This window comes from Phyllostomus hastatus, unplaced genomic scaffold (genome assembly GCF_019186645.2).
Source record: "Phyllostomus hastatus isolate PE091 unplaced genomic scaffold, TTU_PhHast_1.1 phas_contig_495, whole genome shotgun sequence".
In the NCBI taxonomy this organism is placed as follows: domain Eukaryota; kingdom Metazoa; phylum Chordata; class Mammalia; order Chiroptera; family Phyllostomidae; genus Phyllostomus; species Phyllostomus hastatus.
Genome location: NW_025333895.1, coordinates 91,476 through 119,288, shown reverse-complemented (window position 1 = coordinate 119,288; position 27,813 = coordinate 91,476). Strand labels below are relative to the sequence as shown.

Here is a 27,813-nt window from a genome sequence, read left to right as displayed (position 1 = left end):
TCGTCCTCTGTCTGCTGGGGATGAAAGGACAGTGAAAAATGGCAGAGATTTTTAAAGTGTGATTTTGGCCACCACAGTAGTGTTACTTATTTTCTCCTGAAAAATGGAATAAGACCTGGCATTTATGTCATTGGCTAGTGTTACCAAAGCAGGCATCATACCCTCAATTCCCAGCACGATTTCCTTCAAATGAAACCAGAGGAAACTCATTCTTGTTTTTTTTTTATCAACCAGGTTTCTGGCACTATGCTAATAATTGGAGATGCAAGAATAAATGGGACACACAGGAGCTCTTCCCTTAGCTCACCAACCCTCCGGAACACTGGCTGGACTGAGGAAAGGTAAGCAAAGCAGCAGATTCCTTGTGCTGCCAGTCTGGCCCCACTGCTTTCTGGGTGGACTACTTGACAGCCGAATCTCTCATGGCCTCACGCTGTAGGCCTGTGATGTGAAGTTACCAATATCACACACATCACACATTGTTGGAGTTAATAAGAGGATTCTAATTCAAGACATGAATGTCTAGGAACAGTGCCCTATATAAAATAAACACAAAATTTTAACCATTGTATATATCATGGAGTAACTATCCACATAAAGCCAAGATCAACTGCAGGAATTTAATCATCATGAGATGTATGAGAGGTCAGCACAAAGGGTCAGTTGCTGCTGACTTACCTGAGCTCTCACCTTCCCTGGTGATAACATGTCTTAGTCCATGTTCATCTGTATGCCAGAAAATGAACATTACTTCAGTTCATTCATCTCTATCTGAATCTGGTGCCTCGTGAGGGCTCAGAAATGAGTATTCCCAGACGGCAAGATACCTGAGATCTGGCATTGAGTACTGGGGGCCACTGAAGCATGGGAAGTGCCTATTAGAATTCACAGTTACCTGCTTGACCATCACTCTTTGCCAGTACTGATCTTCACACTTACAATAATTGGCATTCAATGAACAGTATGTCAAGCAAATACATTTTTGCATTATTGCCTTATTAAATTTTCAGTAGTCCTATGTGGTAGGTGTTATTAAAACTTCATTATATACACGATCAGAAGGAGCAAGGACCTTAGTAACTGCTATGGTCACAATTTTTTCCTGTGTCTTAAATTTATTGACATCTTTGCTCCTCTGATCCTATTGTTTCTCCCTCTCTTTAATTATACAAAAGATCCAGGGCCTTAAGAAATATTATTTCAGGATTTAAGGGAGTCCTTTTGTTCCAGCAACAGTCCCCACTCATATTCCTGCAGCCCTTTAGTTTGCATATGGTTGCACGTACCTTCAGTTTCAGCCAACTGACAGTTTATTCCATGTCTGAGAAGCAGAGAAGACAGTGGTTCTTTTTCTTTCATTTACTATCAGGAGTAGTGAAATAGCTTACAGAATTCCACATGGACATCACATAGTGGGGCCTGGACTCAAAGGTAGATTTTCTGATCCTCTGTTCACTAGGAAGAGAATCCACCCATTTCTTTCCATGGGAGGAAAAACATTAAGTGAAAGTTAAATGTTAAAATGTCCAGATGCTTGGGAGAGGAACTTTATATGGACATTGTTGTGTGAGTAGCTGACTGTCTTAAGTATCCCAGGAAGTACCTGGGATCTCCAGGATCTCGTGGACAAACCCAATTTGAAGGGAAGGGAACAGTACAGAGGTGGTGCCAGATTCCTTCGGTGCCACGAGTGAAAGAGGAGACTGGGGACGTGCCCCATCGTACCGAGGAGAACCCGCTACCAGAAAGTTGGGGAGAGAGTCTTTGGGTGGACCTGGTTTTCCTGGCTTTGTACCAAGTCTCGTCTCCTGAGAGGTCAGGAAATGGACAGTCCGCTGTCTCGGCCTCTACAAGGCTGTAGTTTCCTAAGTGCGGGCAATGTGCCCTGAACCGAAGCACCTACCTACAAGATTCTATAGCAATTAAAAGTATTCCCATTTGACAGTGGAGGCTGATGGGCAACCCAGGCCAAAGCTAAGGTCACAAAGCTATTAAGTGGGAAAAAATGCCAAGAGTTTATGTAGACACCTGCAACATCAGAAATGAGCATTTAGTGTCTAAACTATGTAACAAAATTGCAAAAGTGTCAAAACTGCTGGGCTTCCAGGGGCCCTCCTGTGTTACTCAAATCACTGAAAAAATGGCCCCCAGCAGATTTTGAAAATGGGAATTTTTAGAGCTGCCTTGTGGATTCTGGTCTCTAGCAAGTAGAGAGCCCAAATGTATCACAACAACATTTTTTGGCCTTTTTTTGTATTAGGTTTTAAGTCTCTATCCTACACTTCTGTGTGAAGGAAATCAAGATGTGAGTTTGTTACACACAAAAGCACTCACACACTTTCACAGCCACACACTTACCAAAGGGGACATACAGACTTCTCTCTCCAGTTTATACTCAGGGGAGGTAAATACATTCACAGTGTGAGTCAACGTCACAGAAACCTGTGCAAAACTCACACAACGTACACTCTCACATGTATAACACAGTGCACAGAGAACTATCAAGCATCCTCCACCACACACGTTGTTGTCACCAGCAGCCACACTTATTCAAATCACAAGTGACGCACAAGGTCTTACAGACAGCACACAAGCAACAAAACAAAAGTAAAATAAGGGCTCACATCACTGAGGAAGTTTCCAGCCTCCCCTGATTTACATGGGTCCCGGTCTGAGGCATTCAGTGTGTGAGTCAGCCCCACATACACACTCACACACACAAAGTTATACAACACTCACACATGCCTGTTGATTTCTGGGGCCCTTCTGATGTATACCAGGCTATGATTCTGATACCTTGTGCTTCGTGCTGTGACCTGGATCCTCACTTGCTGTGCAGCAGACTCAGGATTACAGGACAGAGATCAGACTACAGTGGCCCAAGGACCGCTGCTGACTTTCATGTCTTTTCATCAGCTTCAAAATGACGAGCAGAAGATCTCCTTTTACCCACAGAGGCCCTAGAGGGACACATCCCCAAGTCCCTGACTAGAGAAGCAGTCCACTTGGGATGATTGCCTAACTCCTCCTGGGCCCTTGGGAAGGAGCCTGTTCAGGGTCCAGAGTGGCTGGGCTGCAACTGGAGTCACAGGAGAGAGTGTCCTTAATGTCAGAGATGCCTCAGGCTTCTGGTCAGGTCTCCAGATGGGAAGCAGGAAGGGCCCAGGTGCCTGTGGCATCTCATCATGATTCAGCTTCTCTGCCCAGCAGCACATGGCCCAGGCAGTGTGTGGGCTTCAGCAGACCCCCACAACATGACACAGACCTCCCCTAGAACATAAAGCCCCTTTGAAGGAGATGGTCTTTCTACTCCCCTATGGGGTCCTGGAGGGTAGGGTCTGTGCTTTGTCTTGGGGTAAGGTGATTGAGTCTGTGCACTCTGGAGAAAAGACTCGGGGCTGCCCCCAGCATTTACTAAGAGTGAATACCTGAATTATTGATGAAAGTTCTCTGAGACTCGGGTTCTTCAAAGTGGAAATGATAATAGTAGTCTCCACGTGAGCTTGAGGGATGATAAGTGAGCATGTAATGAAAGACTACTAAGTATTGAGCAGCATTGTCAATGTCTATGTATCCCTAGGGATCAGCTATGGCTTGAATAGGCACTTGTAATGTAGAATGAATTCATTTGTTCATTCGGTCACTCATTCTCTTAAATAATTAGGAAGGTTCTCACAAAACTAAGACAGTGATATATACTCTGGAGACATAGCAGTGAATCAAATAGAAATTTTCTTGAAGAACACACATGGATGTGTAGGGCATTCAGAAAAACATTTATGTGAAATAAATGATGGGTAAATGGCAACAGTTGCTGGGATATAATAAAAACCAGGTTCAGAGCTAGGGAGAATCCTAAATATCCATCAACAGATGAATGGGCAAAATAGCAGTGGTATATCTATGCAGTGGAGTACTACTTGACAATAAAAAGAATGAACCAATGAGCAGAAGAATGTAATGTATATTGATACATATTACAACATAGGTGAATCTCGAATACTTATGCTGAGTGAAAGAACAGTAAAAGAATATATTCTGTATGATTCTAGTTAGAGGAACTTCTAGAAGATGCAAACTAGGTGATATAAACAAAACAGACCAGTGATTTTCTGGGTGACAGCTGCAAGCAGCGCAGAACGGAGCAGGTGTAGGCTTGGGGCAACTTCATGATCCTGGCAGCTTGTGGTGATGGATTCATGGGTCTGTACCTATGCCCAAACTGATCAAATTGTATCTTTTAAATAAGTGGAATCCATTGTATGTCAAGTATACCTCAAAAAAGCTCAGTGTTTGTTAAAGCAACAGTGAGAAAATTAAGTATGCTCATGTTGTTCCTCTGCCGAATACCTTCCAGTGGGTTTCCAAATTACTCAGACTGAATGCCAAAAACTCAAGTATGATGGTCAATTTTATGTGATAACTTGGCTCGACTGTGTTACTTAGATATTTGGATCAAACATTATTCTAGATGTTTCTATGAAGGTTTTCTCATTTTGGATGGGATTAACATTGCAATTAGCAGACTCAGGGTAAAGCAGACTGCTCTCCATAATGTAGGAGGACCTCATCCAGTCAGTTGAGGGCAATAGGAAAAAGACTGGCTCCCCCCAAGGAAGAGACAATGTTGTCAGCAGATGCCTTTAGTCTCAAATTGCAACTTCTCCCCATGTTTACAGTCTCCCATTCATTCTACCCTGCGGAATTTGGACTACCGACCTCCACAATTACATGAACCAATTTCTTAAATCTCTTTCCCTATACACACACACACACACACACACACACACACACACACACACACTCTATTGGTTCTATTTATCTGGACACCCTTGACTAATACACCTGTTGATACTATGATTAAGTGCCCTACAGATCTGGTCTGCTGATATCTCTAAACTCACCGCCTACTGTCCCTCCTGGACTTGGCCCTGTCTAGCTCCAGAGGCCGCCTCAATGTTCCTGCAATGAGCCAGGCACCGTCTGACCTCAGAGCATCTAGTTGCTGATTTTTGTGCTTGGGATGCTCATCCCCAGAGATCCCTATGGCTCACTCCCCTGTCCTCACTAAGGTCTTTGGATGTCACCTTTCCAGTGAGGTCTACCAGAGCCACACATGTAAATAATGAACACCCCCAGCACTCTTACTCCCCTCCTTTCTTTCAGTTACAGTTGGCATTTGATGTTATAGCAGTTTTAGGTATACAGCTTAGTGGTTAAATGATTATATAACTTACAAAGTAATCCCCCTGATAAGTCTAGTACCTATTGACACCACACACAGCCGTTACAATATTATTGACTGTACTTCCTATGCTGTACTTTACATCCTTGTGACTATTTTGTAACTGCCAATTAGTCCTTTTTTAATCCCTTCACCTTTTCCACCCATTCTCCTAATACCCCTCCCATCTGGCAACCATCATTTTGTTCTCTATATCTGTGAGTACGCTTCTGATTTTGTTGTTGTTGTTGTTAATTTTATGGTTTTTAGATTCCACATGAAAGTGAAATTATGTGGTCCTTGTCTGGCTGTCTTATTTCAGTTAGCCTAATACCCTCTGGGTCCATCCATGGTGTCGCAAAGGGTAAGATGTTCTTTTTGATGGCCATCTTGCTCCCCCTTTTTACATTTCCTTTATTCATAGCAGTATTCACCTATAAGCAAAACTTACAGTTTATTTCTTTATTTCTGACCCCAAACCCATCTTGTGTAGTGCTTACATTCCAGTACAGAAGCAATGACAAGAAAGGAAATTAGTAAAGTTTAAGGTGTGTTAGAAGATTAGAAACTGCTATGAAGACAAAGGAGCCTGAATGAGTAGAGGCAGGAGGGCTGGGGTGTAAGTCCCACATGGGGATGAGTTTGCGGGTCTATATAAACATCTGTGTTCACAGAACTAAGATCTCCTGGCACGGAGTAGCCATGCAACAAATACGTTGCATGAATTTTTATATGCATGAAATAGGAACTCATGCATTTAGCTTTTCTCTATTAGATGTGGGAGCTCTCGCCCTGACCAGTGTGGCTCAGTGGGTTGGGCATTGTCCTGAAAAATTAGGGGTTGCCAATTCAATTCCTGGTCAGGGCACATGCCTGCGTTGCAGGTTTGGTCGCTGGTTGGGACACATACGAGAGGCAACCAGTCAATGTTTCTCACACCGATGTTTCTCCCCCTCTCTTTCTCCCTCCCTTCCCCTCTCTCTAAAAATAAATAAAATTTCTTCTTTTAAAAGGAATCCAAAATGGGAGCTCTCAGTTTGGGAACAATACAATATTTTCCCAGACTACCATTAATCAGAGAGACATAGCCTGATCTCACCACAAAAATCCAATTCAAAGGCAGAAATTACAGTTTCCTAAGGAGTGCTCCCCTGGTATGCTTTTATCACAGACACAATCAAATTAAATTTATTTAGCTTTTAGGAAACCATCAAAAGCATTTTATTAACTATATACTACATTAAAATAATAAATGTACTAGACTTGATTAAACTAAACATTAGAAACATGGCTGAATATTTGTAGTTTTGGGAAACAATAGATTAGAAAGGGGAAATAGGGAAGTGATTTATATCTCATTTACTTCCACAACAGAAACAGTTATGATTGAGAGTCATGTCACCTTTTCTTGAGCAGGGTTTTTTCTTACCTATCAAAACAATATTGCACAAAACTTAAAAAACTGGCTGTGCTTGAAGGGCCAGTTGTTCACTGCATTATAGACAAATTGAGGCACTGTAACACACTTGGGAATTCTGCTCTCTGCCATATAGGAGTCAGAAACAGCCGCATTTCATACTTGTAATCGTAGCCTAAAGTTAAACCGGTTTTATCTTTTAGAAGGAAGCATAAAATGCAGGTCCCATTTTCCTTTTGAGAAAGGTGGTTGGTGTGCTCTGTGATCTTAGCAAGTCTTCCATCTCTTCTCAGCAGCAGAACACAACAGTGTGAGCAATTCAGGATGATCAGGCCATGCCTGACTGATAAGGAGTTTGAAGACTACAAGTTGAATGTGTGTTGTGGGAAATGGCATATTTTGGATTATGGAAGAATAAGAGGACAAGAAATAAGAGTAAAATAAAAGGGAGTAGATCCAGTAAGGAAGCTGAGAGGATGTTAGAGAGATGGGTGGTCAACACACCATTTTTCAGGATGTCCAACAAGGTCAGAGTGTGAAATAAGAACACAATTAGGTGATTCGAATTTGGCAAAAAGGATACTTTTTCTGAAAACAGTCTCAGAGCCAATTTCATATCTCTGTTTCTCAGCCTGTAGATGAAGGGATTTAACATAGGGGTGACTACTATGTACATCAGAGGGATGATCATGTCCTTGTCAGTGGAGTTGCTTGATGAGTAAGAAAAGTACAGAACCAAAATTGCCCCATAGAAGAGAGACACCATGGACAGGTGGGAGCCACAGGTGGACAAGGCTTTGCAATCCCTTTGTTAGAGGGACTCTCAGGATAGAGGCTCTAGTATGGCCATAACAAACCAGGATGCCACTCACTGGAAAAATGACAACCATAACCCCTTCAGTGAATATGACCAGCTCCCAGGACAGCTCGAGTGGAATGGCGAGACTACAGAAAAAGTGGGGAATGATGTTGTCAACCCAGAAGGACACCTGGGCAAGGAGGAGGGTGTGCAACAGTGCACTGCCACAGGAGATAATCCAGGGACCAGCCACCAGCAGCACATACAGCCTCTCCCTCATGATGGTGGTGTATTGTAGAGGGTGACAGATGGCCACATACCTGTCATATGCCATCACTGCTTGATGTGGAAGAAAAGTACAGAACCAAAATTGCCCCAGAAGAAAAGTATGAAGACAACCAAAACATAAATAAAAATACAACTGAGAAATAAACTGTGGATAGGAAATGAAGTGATGAGTCTGCATGGTCATCAGCATTTTAGGGACAGTGACAGATGAGAAAGAGACATCAGAGATATCCTCAGTGTTTACTTGCTTACTGAATGTTGGACACATGGGAAGTAGTTCAGAATCTTGAACTCATACCACTGTTAATGACACACTAAGTACAGCTTAAGATTTTGTTTTCTTTTTTTTTATTGTGAGAGTATATAGACAAAATTCCAGGTACAAGAATTACTAGGGTACTTACATTATTTTCCTCTTTAGTCTAATTATGGTATTTATTCAAGACATAGTTAGGTTCATTTGTCTTCTTGATTCTATTTTGCTTTATGCACACCTCTTCTATTTATTTTCTAGTGGCAAAAGACAACATGGTCATAACCATGCTAATTACTATACTCACCTCCCATCTCTTCTGTCCACCTTCTCTGGGTAAATCACCTCATTAGTTTCTGATTTATTCTTCCTGTGTTTCCTTTTGCTCAAATGGGCAGACATATATATATTTCGTATCCCCTTAATTTTTACAAAAACGTTCAGTACTATAAGTGCCCTTTTGCACGTTGCTTATTTCCATTTAACAATATATCCAGGGGGGGAAGATGGCTGCTTTACTCTAGGCAGCATGATTCTCGGCTTCTGTGAAGAGGAGGAAAACTCGTGGATCGGTGGAGGAACAGAGCAAGTGGCCTAGGTTACTGAAACATTTTTGAAAACAGGACATCAAAAATTATTGCGATTATTGAAAAACCAGACGGTAAGGAGACTGCTTCAGGACAAAAGGGACCCAGGGATCAGTGCGGGGACCAGGGGGTTGCAGTCCCCAGGCCCGGTGCTCCTGGGTCTGCCTCAGGGCTCCCGGGAGAGGGGAGTCACGGCTCCCTCCCTGGAATACGGGGGATGAGCAACACCAGGGGGGACCTTGTTGCTTGAAGGCACAGAGAGGCCGATTGGACCGGGGGAAAAATCACCCAGGGACTGTGAACACCCACCCAGAGCCCTGGGAGAAGTGAGTGCCTCCAGCAGGCACTACCAGGGGCAGCCTGGAAGAGTGCCCGCACCCCTAGCCCCGTTGGAATGTGGATCGGTGGATAACTCAGACATCGCAGCCCCAATCCAGGAAAGGGCATGGGTGTTCTTAGGTTTCTGGAGCCTACGGTGCTAAATTGTGGAAACGCGCACCCCATCAGGAATCCTGACTCTTGCTCTGTGAACCCAGAAGGGACGCGGCACTTAGTGCATTCCTGGAGCCCAAAACTCAAAAATTTGGTGGATGGGCGCGCCCTTTTATGATCCCCAGAGATGGCACAGTAAATCCCAAAATGTCGACGGTGCTTCCAGAGATCATAGAGCTGGAACCCTGCCAGGACCCCGGAGCCAGAGAGAATGCGGCAGTGAGCTCCGGAGAGCGAATACGCTCGGGAGTGCCCAGGGTCCTGTAGGGGAAAGTCAGATTGGCCCTGGGGATAGTACCTGAGAGACTTACGGAGATTTGTCTGGGAAGAGTGATAAGCATTTCAAATGTCCCTCAGCCAGCTGAAGCCAGCAAGATCAGAAAAACTGGTGTGGCCAGTTAGAAACCAACAAGAGGTTGTTTTGTTTTGTTTTGTTTTGTGGCTGTTGTTGTTTGACTGATTTTATCTTGTGTTTTAAGTGACATTTTATTTTTCAATTCTTATTATTTTTATATCTCGCAATCCCTTATGTTTCTCTTCCATTCATCCTAGTATTATTCCTTCCAATCCAAATTTATCTCTCCTGCACTCCATCTTCTGTTTTTATTCTTTTTTTTTTGATGTTGCAAGTTCCTGTAAATTTGTATTATCTTTTTCTCACTTTTCCGACATTTTTTATTTTAATAGTATTTTGGTATTCTTTTTCTTTCTGTATAATCTTCTTTGCTTGGCTGGTTATAGTGTCATTTGATAGCTTCCTCCTGATATCTCAGTCATAGTGTGCTGATAATTTGCTATCCTTCATCTATGTTCCATTAATACACCTCTCAAGGTTCTATACTCCTTATTCTTGTTATCTAGATCTCATCGATTCTGCCACAAGACTGATGCTGTACTATTACTGATAATAAGACCTAGTTCATACAATTGTAATTACTGCTCAACACCCCTACCTGATCTCAGCCCACTTTGCAATTTCCTGAACTATACTATTGTGGGGGTTGTCTCTATTCTTTTACACACTACTCCTATTTACTAATCTTTATTCCAAACCTACCTTAGAATCTGACCTCCCACAGCCTCACAGCATGCTAGTTCCAACGAAAAATCCTTTCATCCCCATTAAGAGTCTTACCTTCTTTCCATCCTTTCTAAAACGTGGATAGTGGGTTGGAGGATCACCATTAACACTATAAGGAGCCAAAGGATAACCCATCTCTTCTCTACTGGCTGCTAATGTAAATATCATAGTATACTGTCTTGCTGTCTGAAATCATTTTGCCTTATTCCTCCAACTGATCACAAAAAAGAGTAAGGGGAAGTTGTGAACACCAGGATACACAAAGGAGACTGCACCACTGAATCTCACAAGTATTCTACCATAGAAGTTCACACCATAATTACAGGGAACCAGAACAGATCAATTTAAGAAATAGAGGCTACCAAGAAGAAACCCACGAACAATGAGAAAACAAAGAAACAATCTCCAATTGAAGGCAAAGGAGGACACCTCAGGAAAAAATGCTAAATGAAATAGAGGCAACTCAACTATCAGATAGTGAGTTCAAAACAATGATTATCAGGAAGTTTAATGAACTCACAATGAGCTATCAAAACTAGAGGGAAGCTACAACAATCTCACTGCAAACTATATAAACATGAAAAAGGAAATAGAAACTCTCAACAAGGGCCAAGAGGAAATGAAGAATGCCATTTCTGAACTGACAAACACAGAAGAAGGAATGAAAAGCAGGATTGATGAAGCATAAGATCAGATCAATGAGCTAGAGGACAAAGTAGAAAACAACACCCAGAAAGAGCAAGAAAAGGAAAAGAGGCTCAGAAAGAATGAAAAGGGATTCAGAGAAGTGCAACAGAATATGAAACATAATAATATCCATATATTAGGGAATACCAGAAGGAGAAGAAGAAGAGCAAGGGATAGAAACCTAGTTGAAAAAGTAATGAAGGAGAACTTCCCTAATTTGACAAGAGAAAAAGTCACACAAATCCAGGACACACAGAGAGTCCCAATCAAGAGGAACCCAAAGAGGCCCACCTCAAGACACATCATAATTAAAATGGCAAAATTTCAAGACAAAGAGAGAATCTTAAAGGCAGCAAGGGAGAAACAGGAAGTAACATCCAAAGGAGCCCCAATAAGCTTAGCAGCTGACTTCTCAATGGAAACACTTCAAGCCAGAAGACAATGGCAAGAAATACTCCAGGTAATGAGAACCAGAGATCTGCAACCAAGGCTACTTTATCCAGCAAGGCTCTCAATCAAGATAGAAGGCCAAATAAGAAGCTTCCCAGACAAAAGAAGTATAAAAGAATACACCTCCACCAAACCAGCTCTGCAAGAGATTCTAAAGGGACTGCTTTAAGGAAGGGAAAGAAAAGAGAGAGAGAGAGGAACACACATACATAAAAGACAATGAGTAAGTACCTATCAGTAATAACCTTAAACATAAATGCATTAAATGCTCCAATCAAAAGACATAGAATAGCTGAATGGATCAGAAAAAATGACCCACATATATGCTGCCTACAAGAGACCCACCTCAGCATAAAAGACCTGCAAAGGCTGAAGGTGAAGGCCTGGAAACAAATATTCCAAGCAAATGGACAGGGAAAAAAAAGCCAGGGTAGCAATACTCATATCACACAAAATAGACTTCCAAAAAAGGCCCATAAAGAGAGACACAGAAGGTCACTTCATAATACTCAAGGGAAGAATCCACCAAGAAGACATAAATATTGTAAATATATATGCACCCAACATAGGAGCACCCAAATACATAAAGAAAATCTTAGAGGACTTCAGGAGAGGTATGGACAGCAACACAATTATAGTGGGGGATTTTAACACCCCACTATCAAAAATGGACAGATCTTCTAAATAAAATATCATCAAAGATATTGTGGCATTGAACAATACCCTTGATGAAATGGGTTTTACTGATATATACAGAGCCCTCCATCGAAAAGAAGCTAAATACACATTCTTCTCAAATGTACACGGAACATTTTGAAAGATTGACCACATGATAGGACACAAAACAAGCCTGAACAATTTCAAGAAAATTGAAATCATACCAAGCATTTTCTCAGACCACAAGGGACTGAAGGTAGAAACCAACTCGATGGAAAAAAACCCCAAACACTCAACATCATGGAGATTAAATAGCATGCTATTAAACAATAAATGGGTCAAGAATGATATTAGGGAAGAACTGAAAAGGTTTCTGGAAACAAATGAAAACAAACTCACAACAACCCAAAACTTATGGAACACAGCCAAAGCAGTCCTGAGAGGGAAGTTCATAGTGATACAGGCCCACCTAAAAAATTTAGAAACATTCCAAACAAAGAACCTAACCTTATGTCTACAAGAACTCGAGGAACAACAACAAAGACAGCCCAGAGTAAACAGAAGGAAGGAAATAACCAAGATCAGAGCAGAATTGAATGACATAGAGACTAAAAGCACAATTCTAAGGCTCAATGAATCCAAGAGCTGGTTCTTTGAAAAGATAAACAAAATCAACAAGCCTTTAAGCAGACTCATCAAGAAAAAAAGAGAGAAGACCCAAATAAACACAATCAGAAATGAAAGAGGAGAGATTACAACTGACACCACAGAAATACAAAGGAGTGTAAGAAATTACTATGAAGAACTGTATGCCAAGAAACTTGAAAACCTAGGTGAAATGGACAAATTTCTAGAAAAATATAATCTTCCAAACCTCAATGAAAAAGAAGCAGAAAGCCTGAACAGACCAATAACAACAAAATAAATTGAAGCAGTAATATAAAAACTCCCAACACACCAAAGCCCTGGACCAGATAGTTACACAGGAGGATTCTACAAAGCATTTAAGGAAGAGCTAACCCCTATCCTTCACAGACTATTCCAAAAAATCCAAAAAGATGGGAGACTCCCAAACTCTTTTTATGAGGCCAACATCATCCTAATTCCAAAACCAGATAAAGACACAACAAAGGAAAGAAAACTTCAGGCCAATATCACTGATGGAACATTGACGCTAAAATCCTCAACAAAATACTGGCAAATCCGCATCCAACAATACATTAAAAAGATCATACACCATGACCAAGTGGGGTTCATTTCAGGGATGCAAGGATGGTACAATATTCGCAAATCAGTAAATGTAATACATCACATAAACAAAAGCAAAGACAAAAACCACATGATCATATCAATAGATGCAGAAAAAGCATTTGATAAGGTACAGCACCCATTTATGATAAAAACACTCAGCCAAGTGGGAATAGAGGGAACATTCCTCAACATAATAAAGGCCATATATGACAGACCTACAGCCAACATCATTCTCAATGGGCAAAAATTAAAATTTTTTCCACTAAGATCAGGAACAAGACAAGGCTGTCCACTTTCACCACTTCTATTCAATATAGTACTGGAAGTTTTAGCCACAGTGATGAGACAAGAAAAAGAAATACAAGGCATCCAAATCGGAAAGGAGGAAACACAACTGTCACTGTTTGCAGATGACATGATAGTGTACATATAAAATCCTATACACTCCACCAAAAAACTGCTTGACCTAATAAACGAATTTGGCAAAACAGTGGGATACAAAATCAATATCCAGAAATCAAAGGCATTTCTGTACACCAACAATGAAACAGCAGAAGCAGAGATCAAGGAAAAAATCCCATTTGAAATAGCAAAAAGAAAAATAAAATATCTAGGAATAAACCTAACCAAAGAGGTGAAAGACCTGTATTTAGAAAACTACATAACACTCAGGAAAGAAATCAAGGAAGACACAAACAAATGGAAACATATACCTTTTTAATGGACTGGGAGAATTAATATCATCAAAATGTCCATACTACCCAAAGCAATTTACACATTCAATGCAATTCCTAATTAAAGTACCAATGGCATATTTCACAGACATAGAACAAACACTTCAAAAATTTATATGGAATCATAAACAACACCCGAATAGCTGCTGCAATTTTGAGAAAAAAGAGTAAAGTAGGAGGGATCATAATACCTGACACTAAACTATACTACAAGGGCACTGTAATCAAAACAGCCTGGTATGGGCATAAAAACAGGCACATAGACCAATGGAACAGAACACAGAGCCCAGAAATAAACCCAAGTCTCTATGGTCAATTAATATTTGACAAAGGAGGCAGCAACATAAAATGGAGTAAAAATAGCTTCTTCAACAAATGGTGTTGGGAGAACTGGACAACCACGTGCAAAAACAAATTGAAACTCGAGCACCAACTTACACCATATACAAAAATAAATTCAAGGTGGATAAAAGTCTTAAATATAAAATGTGACACCATTAAAGTCCTAAAGGGGAATGTAGGTAGGAAAATCTCAGGTGTTTCACACAGAAACTTTTTTACTGACGTGTCCCCTAGAGCAAGGGACATAAAGGAAAGAATAAACAAATGGGACCTCATCAAAATTAAAAGCTTCTGCACATCTAAAGAAAACAGTATCAAAATTAAAAGAGAACCAACTGTATGGGAAAGCATATTTGCCAATGCTACCTCAGACAAGGGTTTAATCTCCAAAATATATAAAGAACTGACACGACTGCACTCTAAGAAGACAAGGAATCCAAGGAAGACAAGGGCAAAGGACTTGAACAGACCCTTCTTCAAGGAGGACATACGGAAAATCCAAAGACACATGAAACGATGTTCAATATCGCTAGCTATCAGAGAGATGCAAATTAAAACCACAATGAGATACCACTTCACACCAGTCAGAATGGCCATCGTAAACAAAGCAACAAACAAGTGTTGGAGAGGTTGTGGAGAAAAGGGGTCCCTAGTGCACTGTTGGTGGGACAGCAGACTGGCACAACCACTATGGAAAGCAGTATGGAACTTCCTCAGAAAACTAAAAATGGGTCTGTCTTTTGACCCAGCAATTCCACTGCTGGGACTCTATCCTAAGAATACTAAAACACTAATCCAAAAGAACCTATGCATCCCAATGTTCATAGCAGCACAATTTACAATAGCTAGGTCCTGGAATCAACCTAGATGCCCATCAGTAAATGAATGGATCAAAAAGTATGGTACATTTACACAATGGAATTCTATGCAGCAGAAAGAAAGAAGGAGCTCTTACCCTTTGCAACAGCTTGGATGGAGCTGGAAAACATGCTAAGTGAAACCAGCCAGGCAGTGAAAGACAAATGCCATATGATCTCACCTTTAACAGGAACCTAAACAACAAAACATAGAAACAAGCAAAATATAACCAAAGACACTGAAATAGAGGACAGGCTGACAGTGACCACTGGGGAGAGAAGAGGGAATTTCAGGGGACAATGGGAAGGGTTCACAGGAACAAATTTAAAGGACACATGACAAAAACTAGGGGGAGGGTGGTAATGGGAGGGAAGTAGGGAGGGTTGGGTGAGTGGGCTGGATTGGGAATAAAAGGGAGAAAACTGTACTTGAACAATGATTAAAATAAAATTTTTAAAAAAAGAAAAAGAAAACAATATATCCAGATGTTTCTCCATATTGATTCATAGATATCTTTGCTTTTATTTTTTCACAGTTGCCAATTACTCGATTTCATTGATGCTCTTTAGAGTTTCCTGTAGGGGTCCTAAATTGAGATATTGGTAATGAGTCTCCTAAATGCCACTGAATTGTGTATCTTACAAGGCTAAAGTCGTCAATGTCATGTTTTGTATATTAAACTTTATTAAAAATTAAAAAGTAAGTAAGAAGTAATCTCCACAGAGAACACAGGAAAGAATTACCAAATAATAACAATGTATGATTAACAAGTTAGTAGAGGGATAATGGAATATCAAAATATAAATGATTAATCAAACAAGAGGAAGACAAAGGAATAAATGTGAAGCAGGTGTATCACATAGTTATAGAGAAAATATAAATTCAAATACATCATGATTACTCTAGATGTGAACAGAGAAATACTCCAGAAATAACTCCAGAAATTGTTGCTTCCCATGAAAAGAACAAAATCCAACTTTACATATACCATTGACAAAAGGACACCTCACTGACAATTTGGACACAGAAAAGTCTGACATGATGGGGAAAAAATGCCATGTAAAACCTAACATGCGAAAAGCTGCATCATTACTAGATATAGTATAGTAATACCTATATCTATATCTATATATGCATCTGTCTACAGATAAAAGGTATCAATATTAATATGAGAAGTAAATGAAGTATGTATGCAGGCCGCATTGCTAGAAATATCTTGTCATTGTAAACAAAGTACTGTGCTTTAAATGCATTTTGAAAGAGTCTGTCTCTGTGGTTGAAAGTTTCACTTTGCAGCACATGTGAATTTTCATAGTATAATTATTCTGATCGTGGCTGATTCCACTCAGGCAGCATGATGTCACTGAATGTGAGTTGGGAAGACATACAAAAATCAGCTTGAAGCCAAAAAAAAGCCAGCATAAAAGAATCAGTTAAAAAAATTTAAAAGAAACTAAGAAGTAATCTCTGCATACAGCATGGAAAAGAATTATAAAATAGTAATAAATATGATTAATAAGTTAGTAGAGCAGTAATGGAATATCAAAGTATATACAATTAATCAAAAGGGAGGAACACACCAGTAGCAGATCATGATACTAAATCAGTATGTCTTCATAATAAAGTATAAAAATACATAAACAAAAACTGAAATATCTCAGTGAAGAAAAAGAGAAATTCATAGTTAAAATTGTGCAACATGTTTTATAAAACATTTTGCATATACCTTATATGAAATGATGAACAAGTGAAAAATGTTATTTAGGAATAAAGAATTATAAACAATCCAAGTAGCAAACCCAACTTCATTGACATACTAACTTCTTTAACCCTGTTGACAAATATTCTAATGCCTGCTTTACATCTCTGTTCCTCAGGCTATAGATGAAGAGGTTCAGCATGGGGGTAACTACCGTATACATGACTGAAGCAGTTATGTTTTTGGAATCCCATGATGAGGATGAAAAGTAAACAACAGCAAGTGTCCCATAGTATAAAGACACCACAAAGAGATGGGAGCCACAGGTAGAAAAAGCTTTCAAGAGTCTCTTAGTGGTCGGCACCCTCAGGATGATGGTCCCTATACGGGTATACGAGCCCAAAACAATAGCCAAATGCAAGAATAAAAGCATTCCTCCCTCAGTGAGGATGACCAGCTCATTGAGGGAGATGTCTGAGCAGCTGAGCTTCAGGAGCACACTGAGGTCACAGAAGAAGTGGGTGATGACATTGTTGGCACAGAAGGACAGTCGGACCAACAGGAGGGTGTGCAAGAGGGCACTGCTACAGGAGATGATCCAGCAACCAGCCACCAGCAGTGTACACAGCCCCTCCCTCATGATGGTATGATAGTGTAGAGAGTGACAGATGGCCACATACCTGTCATATGCCATCATGGCAAGAAGGAAACTGTCGAGACAACCAAAAAGTATGAAAAAATACAATTGAGAAATGCATCCTACAAAGGGGACAGATTGTTGCCTTTTATGCATGTCCATTAGCATCTTAGGGACAGTGACAGATGACAAAGAAATGTCAGAGAAGGCCAAGTGGCTTAGGAAGAAGTACATGGGTGTGTGGAGGCGGGAGTCCAGCCTGATGAGCAGGATGATGAGCAGGTTGCCCAGCACCGTGGTCAGGTACATGCCCAGGAACAGGGTGAAGAACATGCCCTGCTCCTCTGGCCTGATGGGGAGCCCCAGGAGGAGGAACTCAGACACGCTGCTCTGGTTCTCAGGCCTCATGCTGCTCTTTGGTCTGCTGGAGAAGAGGAAGGTGTGGGACTCTCACAGTCCTGGAAATAGAAACAGGATCATCACATCTCACACTGTAATTTTCTGGGAAAATCATGGAATTTTAACTAAACCCTTATTAGTGTTTTGTACTACTAAATGTGTGCATCTCTGCTGTAACGGAGTCTGGTTCCAGGAAAACAATGAGCCCAAAAAGCAGCCAACAAGACCTCATGGCACATAAGCAGGAGGCATTGACTGTTCCATTCAGCCATTACTTATTGAACACGGAGTCTGTGTTGGGACCTCGACTAAGGACTGAGATACCACATTGAACAGGAATAGCAAAATCTCCATTTCTGACAGTTTAGATCATGATGAGCGTGTAGGGATAACTTGTACATTGGTTCAGGGAATACACTATTCACTGCAGTAGAATTGGAAGATCAGCCCTGAAACCTGCGATCAGATGTGTCTGCCTTAAGTAAACATGGAACTCCAATGCTGAGATGTAGGAATGATGTGATCTCTGTCTGTAAACCTGTGAAGTCCCATGAACCCACAGCTGTAACCTCAGGGTCATTCCAGAAATTTGTGGACATTTAAAGCCACTTGATGCCACAATAGCTCTGAAACCAGAAAAATCCACAAACTGTGTTTCATTACAGTGCTGAACAGTTTGGTGAACATCTGAGTGCTGGACTGAGGACCTCACCTATGGTCCCTAACTATATCCACTCATCAGACTTATGTTCCCAGATAATATAACCACTTCAAAGCTTCACTAAGATTTTGTGGTCTTTCCCCTATTTAAGATTTTAAGAAACAGAAACAAATGATACAAATCTATAGGCACAGAGCAGTACACTGGTGGGGAGAATGATGCACAGACATGTGCATCTTTGTTTATATGATATGCAATATATAATATATAAATGACATATATGTGCTACCATTTTCTATACCTCATAATACCATGTACTGGCTGCTTTATGAGTTTCAGTCTAATACATGTGTGTAATCAACACCCATGCTCTAAAACTTCTCACACAGAAACTTTCCTTTTGTTGGTTAGGGGAGGCAAGCATGATATGTTGTTTTAGAGATGTAAGGACTCCAATTTGTCCAAGATTTTCTTAGTCTCCTTACTAATTTTGTTCCTTCACATTTATAGATGCTCCAAGTGAGAAAAATTCTCCAATACATACAAATGTTCATACAATAAACAATTCCTGAAAGCCTCTCTAAGATTCACAAGGAAGTGCAATTCTTTCCACTTTATACATGTAAACTGAGGCCACGATTTAAATAGTTTTCCAAGGTCACCACTATTTGAAGGTCATTCTGCCCAATAATGTCTCACAGTGGGATGTCTGGAATTCCTTTTGCCTGGGATATTTAGTAAAACTAAAGAGTTGCAACATTCTGAGTGACTCAGTCACACTCAGGTACATGAATATGACAGCATGTCTATTTCCAGAAACAGGACATTTTCTGGAGTTTGGTTCTCTCAGCTAATGGTGCCGCAGAATGAGGACACGTAAAGAAAAATTGAGGTCATTGATGCAGATCACACACACACAGTGCTGATTTGTGAATATTACTGACCTGGTACTAAGGTCCCACCCTAAAGGAAGTAGAGCTCATAACATACACACACATGCATACAAATCCTAACAAATACTGAAAGGAGACATAAAACCGGACATTCATGGACCAGTGTCCTGCAAACACACTCTCACTGCACATCAACACACCTGACTCATGACACACCCAGTAAACAGCTCACCACATATACACTAACACTGCATACATGTCACCAAAAACACACAAAGCCAAAACAAAACAGTCTCCCAAGAAACACACAAAGAGCACCTGCACCCCCAGCCACACACTCACCACAACAGGCAGCACACATCCTCCTATCTTATTAAAAATGAGGGCATGCTTCTGCCCCTTGTGACTCATCCCCTTCCGGGGGGAAGGCCATCAGCTTGGGGCAGGTTAGCCTATTCAGTCACAAGTGCACTCATTTAACCACCACAACATGCTATGCACATGGGAAACCACAATGCCATGCGCATGGTCACTCAACAGGCCACTATACAGAGCAAACCACAGAATACACCCTCCTGCTCTCACACACCAGTGTGTCACCCACAGACACAGCTCACATGTGCACCAGCACATGCTGCTGAGCAGAGGTGTGACCCTTCTCTGACCTGACCTTGGCTCCTCTGAGGTCAGGCATCTTCCTGTCCAGCACCAGAGCCAACAATGTCACCTCTGATGTGCAGCTGTGATGCAAGTATTTAGGGTCACAGGCATGAATCAGGAGTCCCTAATCACAGGCAAGAGGCTGTTCACTTGGTGTACATGGGCTAAAACGGGGCCAGTTCCGTCTAACTCAGGAAGAGTCAGGTTGTCAGTGAGATGCGTATGCACACATGTTTGCACAGAAATGCAACTATCAGAATGTGCACAAGCATACACAGTACCTGAAGACTCACAGAGACACACACACAGTCATGAACTGAGAGTCTCATCCATGAATCCACCATCACACAGACAGATCTGTCCATCAGTGCAGACATCCAGCCTCTCTGACCTGTGCTCTTCATCTTTGGTGAGTTCAGACACCTGCTCCAGACTGTTGCCCAGCTCCTCAGGTTTTCCTCAGGAGTCCTAAGATCGACACAAACAGAAGAAACATCTGGGGCCTTGGCACTTGTACAGACTTTCATTTTGTTTAAACAGCTCCAGAGAGATGACTTAAAAGATAACCCTTACAAATGAGAGACTGGCACCCAGTCCCCAAGCTTGTGGCTAATTTCTGCCTGCCCTTTGGGGAGCTGGGTATCCAAGAGCCAGAGGGACTGGAGTCCTAGGGGACAGCGTCTCTGATTCCAGTGATGCCTGGAGTCCCTTCTTCCTGGACATGTGCCAGGTGGCACTAAGGAATTTTCAACTTTTCATTTGGAAATGATTTTAAAGGTACAGAAATGTTATAAAAATGATGTCAAGAATTCCTAGAAAGGCCCCACACTGATTCCCCAATGTTTAATGTTTTACTATGTTTACCTTCTGAGCGCATGCATGTATTAATGTAAGTATGTTTGAGGCTTAGGTTTTCAGCAGGTATGCCAAAATGCATGTTATTAAAAGACATAATATTAATTTTTTCATGTACTAATGTTTGAATCCTTGATCAGTTGGCTATGGTGGTATCTGGCTGGTTATCTTATAAAGTTTCTATTGTTAAAGTTAATATTTTAAACTGCTTATTAGTCACTGGCATTTGAGTAGATATTTTGATGATGTATAAACATTACTTTTCCCTTATTAACATTTCAGCCACTATATTTAACATCCACTGGTGATTTTTTGTTTACTTTCCTGTTTTAAAAAATTGCATTCTTTGATTATGCTGTAACTGTTGTCCCAATTTTTCCCAAGTTTGCCCCCTCACCCAGCACCCCCTACTCCCATAGGCAATCACCACCCTGTTGTTCACATCCATGCGTCATGCATATAAATTCTTTTGCTGCTCCATTTCCCTTCCTTTACATCCCTATGGCTATTCTGTAACTACCTGTTTGTACTTAGTTCTCTCACCTCTTCACCATTTCCCACATTCCCCTCCCATGTGGCAATCATTAGCATACTCTCCATATCTATTATTTTGTGTCTGCTGTTTATGTTTGCTTAGTCTGTTTTTCAGATTCAGCTGTTGATAGATATGTGTTTATTGGCATTTTATGTTTCATAGTTTTTTTGTCTTCTTTTTCTTAAATAAGTCCTTTCAACATTTCATATAATAATGGCTTGGTGATGAAGAACTCCTTTAGCTTTTACTGTCTGGGAAGTTCTTTATGTACCTTTCAATTCCAAATGATAGCCTTGCTGGGTAGAGCAATCTTGGTTGTAGGTCCCTGATTTTATTGACTTTGAATATTTTTCGCCAATCCCTTCTAGCCTGCAAAGTTTCTTTTGAGAAATCAGTGGACTGTCTTATGGGAACTCCTTTGTAGGTAACTACTTGCTTTTCTCTTGCTTCTTTTAAGATTTCCCCTTTATATTTAACCTTTGGCATTTTAATGATGATGCGCCTTAGAGTAGACCTCTTTGCATCCATCTTGTTTGGGACTCTCTGTGCTTCTTGAACTGGCATGTCTATTTCCTTCACCAAATAACAGAAGTTCTTTTTCATTGTGTTTTTCCAAATAGATTTTCAATTTCTAGGTTTTTCTCCTCTCCTTCTGGCACCCCACATGTGAATTCTGGAACATTTGAGGGTGCCACAGAGGCTCCTTACAGTATCCTTGGTTTTCTTTTTGATTTCTTTTTCTTCTTGTTTTTTATTTCCTTGAATTCCAAATCACTGATTTGATTCTCAGCTTTATTCTACTCTTGCTGTTGTTTTCCTTTCAGTGAGTTCTTTTTTTTAATTTGTGTATCCTTTGTTTCTGACTGGATGTTTTTTATTCTGTTGAAGTCCTCCCTAAGTTCCTTGAGCAGCCTTATAAGCAGTATTTTGCACTCTGGATCTGATAGAGTGCTTATCTCCATTTTGTTTAGTTCTTTTTCTGGAGTTTTATTCTGTTCTTTGATTCGGGCCTTGTTTCCTTGTCTCCTCGTTTTGTCAGCCTCCCCGTGTTTGTTTCTGTGTATTAGGTAGAGCTGCTATGACTCCCTGTCTTAGTAGAGTGGCCTAATGTTGTAGGTGTCCTGTGGGGACCAGTAGCACAGCTTCGTCTGTTACCTTAGTTGGGTACTCAAGGTGTGCCCTTTGTGTGGGCTGAGTACACTGTCTTGTTCTACTTGAGTTTTCGTTGCTGCTAGCAGGTTAATGAGAATGCTTTATGCAGGCCAGTCACCTGCAAGGATTGGCTGTGACCACTTACCACCATCCTCTACCCTCTGTGGAGGATCAGCTGTGCAGGAGCCAGGAGATGGTGCTGTGACATGGTCTGTAGCTGTCCACTGAATGCACAGGCCCTGAGGTGTCTGATGTGGTGCAGGACAAGGTTAGGCACCTCCTGTGTTCTGCCTGAAGTTACCCTGCATGAGCTATCAGGCAATTTGAGATGACTGCTACCTGTGCTGGGCTTGGAGGTCCGCAAGCAAAGCCAAACTCTGAATCAAGGCTGGCTGCTGCTATGCTAGGCCTGGGGCCACTTAGCATGAGGTATCGGGGATGGTGACTCACTGAGGCTGGCTGGTGCTTGTTAGAGATGATTAGGAAGTTTTGTAGCATGAGCCAAGACCAGCCATTCATATGAAAAGGCCACTGTTAACAGCTTGGGTGGGTCCATCAGTGGGTGAGACAGAGTCTCAGGGGCTGTGTAGGGTAGGGAAACAGTGTAAGGCAGGTTGATGGAGTCTCAGATATGGCACCCACATTTGGACTCTGTGGCTTTGTGGAGGGGGGATTCAGAAAAGGGATAGTGGCCTCTGCCTGTGTTTTTGTCTGGAAGAAAACTGTTCCCCAGCTCTCCCCTTGATACCAGACACTTCGGTTTCTCCCAGTATGCCACTGGTGCCTCTCAAACTACTAGCCCAGTGCTGGAGCCCAGAGGGAGTGAACCTGAATGTGTATGTGTTTTCTTTAAGAAGAAGTGCTTGGGACTCTAGAAGTGTCTTCTCTCAACTCAATCTGCACTGATTTTTGCAGACATAAGTTTTGGAGACTTATCTTCCTGGCCCTGGAACTCTGGGCTGGGGGCTGTTATGGGGCTGGGACTGCTCACTCCGAGATATTCCTCTTAGTTTTTGATCTACCACATGTGGATGTGGGACCAGTCTGTTCCACATCTCCACCCCTTATGCTAGTCTGGGTAGATGTGCTTTCTTAATTCCATAATTATCAGACTTCCACTCAACTGAACTCCTGACAAGTCTGAGTGATGGTGGTTGTCCAGTTTAGTTGTAATTTTGATGTGCTTGTGGAAGGAGGAGAGCTGTATTTTCCTATGCCACCATCTTGATCTCACTGATGATTTCTTTACGACAAGATTATCACAAATGTGATGACCAGAGGGTAATTTTTCAAATACTGTTTTTTCTCTCATGTCTAATCATTGTGTTCTCTTATAAGAAGGATGTTACCCTTATTCCCCATTCATTTGTTTTCTATTTGTTTATATCATTATGAACTCTTGGATTTTTACTTATTCTGTGAGTGATAATCCATTACTACTATTACTCATTTTGAATCTCTAGGTGTGTTCATTATTTACGAGTATTGTAAATAATATAAGAGAAGTCAACTAGGGAGTATGTATAAAAGGAACAAAAGTGAAAGCTGGAAACCCAAGACTAAAAGATTATTTACCCATGGCGGTGGGTCAGGAGAGGGACAGAAAGAATGAGGAATGGGAACATTGTATGTGTATGTGTGTTTGTGTGTATATATAAATAATATAATTTTTCATCTATTTATAATTGTTCAAACCCATCAGCTTGACCTGCTATCTCCAATTCTAATTAACACCCAAGAGTCCTTTGCAGTTTCTCCTTTTCTATGTGCAATGGACCTTTCCCATGAGAGTGAGGAGTCACTCCCTTCTCAGTGTTTACTTGAAGTAGTTCAGGATCTTGAACTCATACCATTGTTAATGACACATTAACTACAGCTTAAGATTCTGTTTCCTTTTCTTTTTATTGTGAGAGTATATAGACAAAATTCTGGGTTCAAGAATTGCTAGGGTACTTACATTATTTCTCTCTTTAGTCTAATTATGGTAATTATTTTAGATATGATTAGGTTCATTTGTCTTCTTGATTCTATTTTGCTTTATGCACCACCTCTTCTGTTTAATTTCTAGTGGCAAAAGACAACATGGTCATAACCACGCTAATAATTATACTCATCCCCCATCTCTTCTGTCCACCTTCTCTGGGTAAACCACCTCATTAGGTTCTGATTTATTTTTCCTATGTTTGTTTTTGCTCAAATGGGGAGACATATTTATCTTTTATATCCCCTTAATTTTTACAACAACTTCAGTGTTGTACATGCCCTTTTGCACATTGCTTGTTTCCATTTAGCAATATATCCAGATGCTTCTCCATATTGATTCATAGATATCTTTGCTTTTATTTTTTCACAGTTCCAATTACTCAATTTAATTGATGCTCTTTGGAGTTCACTGTAGGAGTCCTAAATTGAGATATTGGTGATGAGTCTCCTAAATGCCACTGAATCTTTTAAGGCTAAAGTGGCTAGTGTGGTGTTTTGTATACTAAACATTACTTAAAAGTTAAAAAGAAAGTAAAAACTAATCTCTGCATACAGCACAGAAAAGAATTACAAAATAGTAATAATGTATAGTTAATAAGTTAATAGAGGGATAATGGAATATCAAAATACATGTAATTAATCAAAAGGCAGGAACACACCAGTAGCAGATCATGACACTAAATTAGTGTGTCTTCATAATATACTATAAAAACACATAAGCAAAAACTGACATATCTCAGTGGAGAAAAAGACAAATTGAGAGTTATATTTGTGCAATGTGTTTTGCAAAAGATTTTGTGGATACATTATAAGAGATGATGAACAAGTGAAAAAATATTATTTAGGAAAAAAGAATTATAAACAATCTAAGTAGCAAAACCAACCTCATTGATATACTAACTTTTTTAACCCTGTTGACAAATATTCTAACGCCTGCTTTACATCTCTGTTCCTCAGACTGTAGATGAAGGGGTTCAGCAAGGGGGTAACTACCGTATACATGACTGAAGCAGTTATGTTTTTGTAATCCCATGATGAGGACAAAAAGTAAACAACAGCAAGTGTCCCATAGAATAAAAACACCACAAGGAGATGGGAGCCACATGTGGAAAAAGCTTTCAACACTCTCTTGGTGGAGGGAGCCTTCAGGATGATGGTCCCTATACAAATATATGAGCCCAGAACAATAGCCAAAGACAAGGATGTAATCATTCCTCCCTCAGTGAGAATGACCAGCTCATTGAGGGAGATGTCTGAGCAGCTGAGCTTCAGGAGCACAGTGAGGTCACAGAAAAAGTGGGTGATAACATTGCTGTCACAGAAGGAGAGTTGCAACATCAGGATGGTGTGCAAGAGGGCACAGCCACAGGAGATGATCCAGGAACCAGCCACCAGTAGCACACACAACTCCTCCCTCATGATGGTGTTATAGTGTAGAGGGTGACAGATGGCCACATACCTGTCATATGCCATCATGGCGAGAAGAAAATTGTCAAGAGTAACAAAAATTAAGAAAAAATACAACTGAGAAATGCATCCCACATAGGTAATGGGTAGTTGCCGTGTGTGCATATCCATTAGCATCTTAGGGACAGTGACAGATGACAGAGAAATGTCAGAGAAAGCCAAGTGGCTGAGGAAGAAGTACATGGGCGTGTGCAGGCGAGCGTCCAGCCTGATGAGCAGGATGATGAGCAGGTTGCCCAGCACCGTGGTCAGGTACATGCCCAGGAACAGGGTGAAGAACATGCCCTGCTCCCCTGGCTTAATGGGGAGCCCCAGGAGGAGGAACTCAGACACGCTGCTGTGGTTCTCAGGCTTCATGCTGCTCTTCTGTCTGCTGGAGAAGAGGAAGGTTCGGGAAATCTCAGAATCCTGGAAAGACAATCAGGATCATCACATTTCACACTGTAATTTTCTGGGAAAATCATGAATGTTTAACTACACCCTTATTAAATTTTGTACTAGTAAATGTGTGCATCTCTGCTATAGCCCAGACTGCTTCCAGGAAAACAATGAGCCCAAAAAGCAGCCAACGAGACCTCATGGCACATAAGCAGGAGGCATTTACCGTTCCATTCAGCCATTTCTTATTGAACACGAAGTCTGTGTTGGGACCTCGACTAAGAACTGAGATGCCACATTGTCCAGGAAAAGCAAAATCCCCATTTCTGACAGTTTAGATCACGATGAGCATGGAGGAATAATTTGTACCCCAGTCCAGTGAATACATAATTCGCTGCAGTAGAATTGGAAGATGACCCCTGAAAACTGGGATCAGTTGTGTCTGCCTTAAGTAAACATGAAACTCCAATGCTGAGATGTAGGAATGATGTGACTCTCTGTCTGTGAACCTGTGAAGTCCCATGAACTCACAGTGTAACCTCTGGAACACTCTAGAAATTTGTGGACATTTAAAGCCACTTGATGCCACAATAGCTCTGAAACCAGAAAAGTCCACAACTGTGATTCATAACAGTGCTGAACAGTTTAGTGAACATCTGAATACTGGATGAGGACTTCACCTGTGCTCCCTAACTATATCCACTCATCAGACTTACATTCCGAGGTATTACAGCCACTTCACAGCTGCACTAAGATTTTGTAGTCGTTGACCTATTGCAGCTTTTAGGAAACAGAAACAGAAATGTTACAACCTCAGTAGGCACAGAGCAGTACACTGGTGGGGAGAATGGTGCACAGACATTTGTATCTTTGTTTATATGATATGCAATATATAATATATAAATGACATATATGTGTTATCATTTTCTATACCTCACAATTACCAAGTATTAGCTGCTTCATGTGGTTCAGTCTAACACATGTGTGTAATCACCACCCATGCTCTAAAATTTCTCACACAGAAACTTCCCTTTGTTGGTTAGGAGAGCCAAACATGATATGTTGTTTTAGAGCTGTAAGGACACCAATTTGTCCAAAATTTTCTTAGTCTCCTTAATAATTTTGTTCCTTCACATTTATAGATGCTCCAAGTGAGAAAATTCTCCAATACATACAAATTTTCATACAATAAACAATCCCTGAAAGCCTCTCTAAGATTCACAAGGAAGTGTAAATCTTTCCACTTTGTACATGTAAACTGAGGCCAAGATTTAAATAGCTGTCCAAGGTCACCAGTATTTCAAGGTCATTCTGCCCAATAACGTATCACAGTGCGATGTCTGGAATGCCTTTTGCCTGGGATGTTTAGTAAAA

General features: G+C 40.8%; 1 protein-coding gene across 1 annotated transcript; it reads right to left on the bottom strand.

Moving 5' to 3' along the window:
• Positions 1-51: 51 nt before the first annotated feature.
• Positions 52-26,418, bottom strand: LOC123823308 (olfactory receptor 1J4-like). Its single transcript, XM_045845898.1, has 6 exons — positions 25,931-26,418; positions 18,541-18,549; positions 17,184-17,865; positions 15,008-15,030; positions 7,225-7,447; positions 52-96 (listed from the first exon to the last, which is right to left on the bottom strand). The coding sequence occupies exons 1-6, from the start codon at positions 26,416-26,418 to the stop codon at positions 52-54; spliced, it is 1,470 nt and encodes a 489-aa protein (XP_045701854.1).
• Positions 26,419-27,813: the final 1,395 nt, after the last annotated feature.

Coding starts and splice junctions, on each gene's coding strand:
- LOC123823308 (XM_045845898.1), bottom strand. CDS start 26,418: ATGAAGCCTGAGAACCACAGCAGCGTGTCTGAGTTCCTCCTCCTGGGG. Junction 15,031..17,183: donor TAGGGACCATCATCCTGAGG/GTGCCGACCACT, acceptor TTCTTAGGATAG/AGTCCCAGCAGTGGAATTGC. Junction 7,448..15,007: donor CCCAGCAGTGGAATTGCTGG/GTCAAAAGACAG, acceptor CCTCTAACAAAG/GGATTGCAAAGCCTTGTCCA.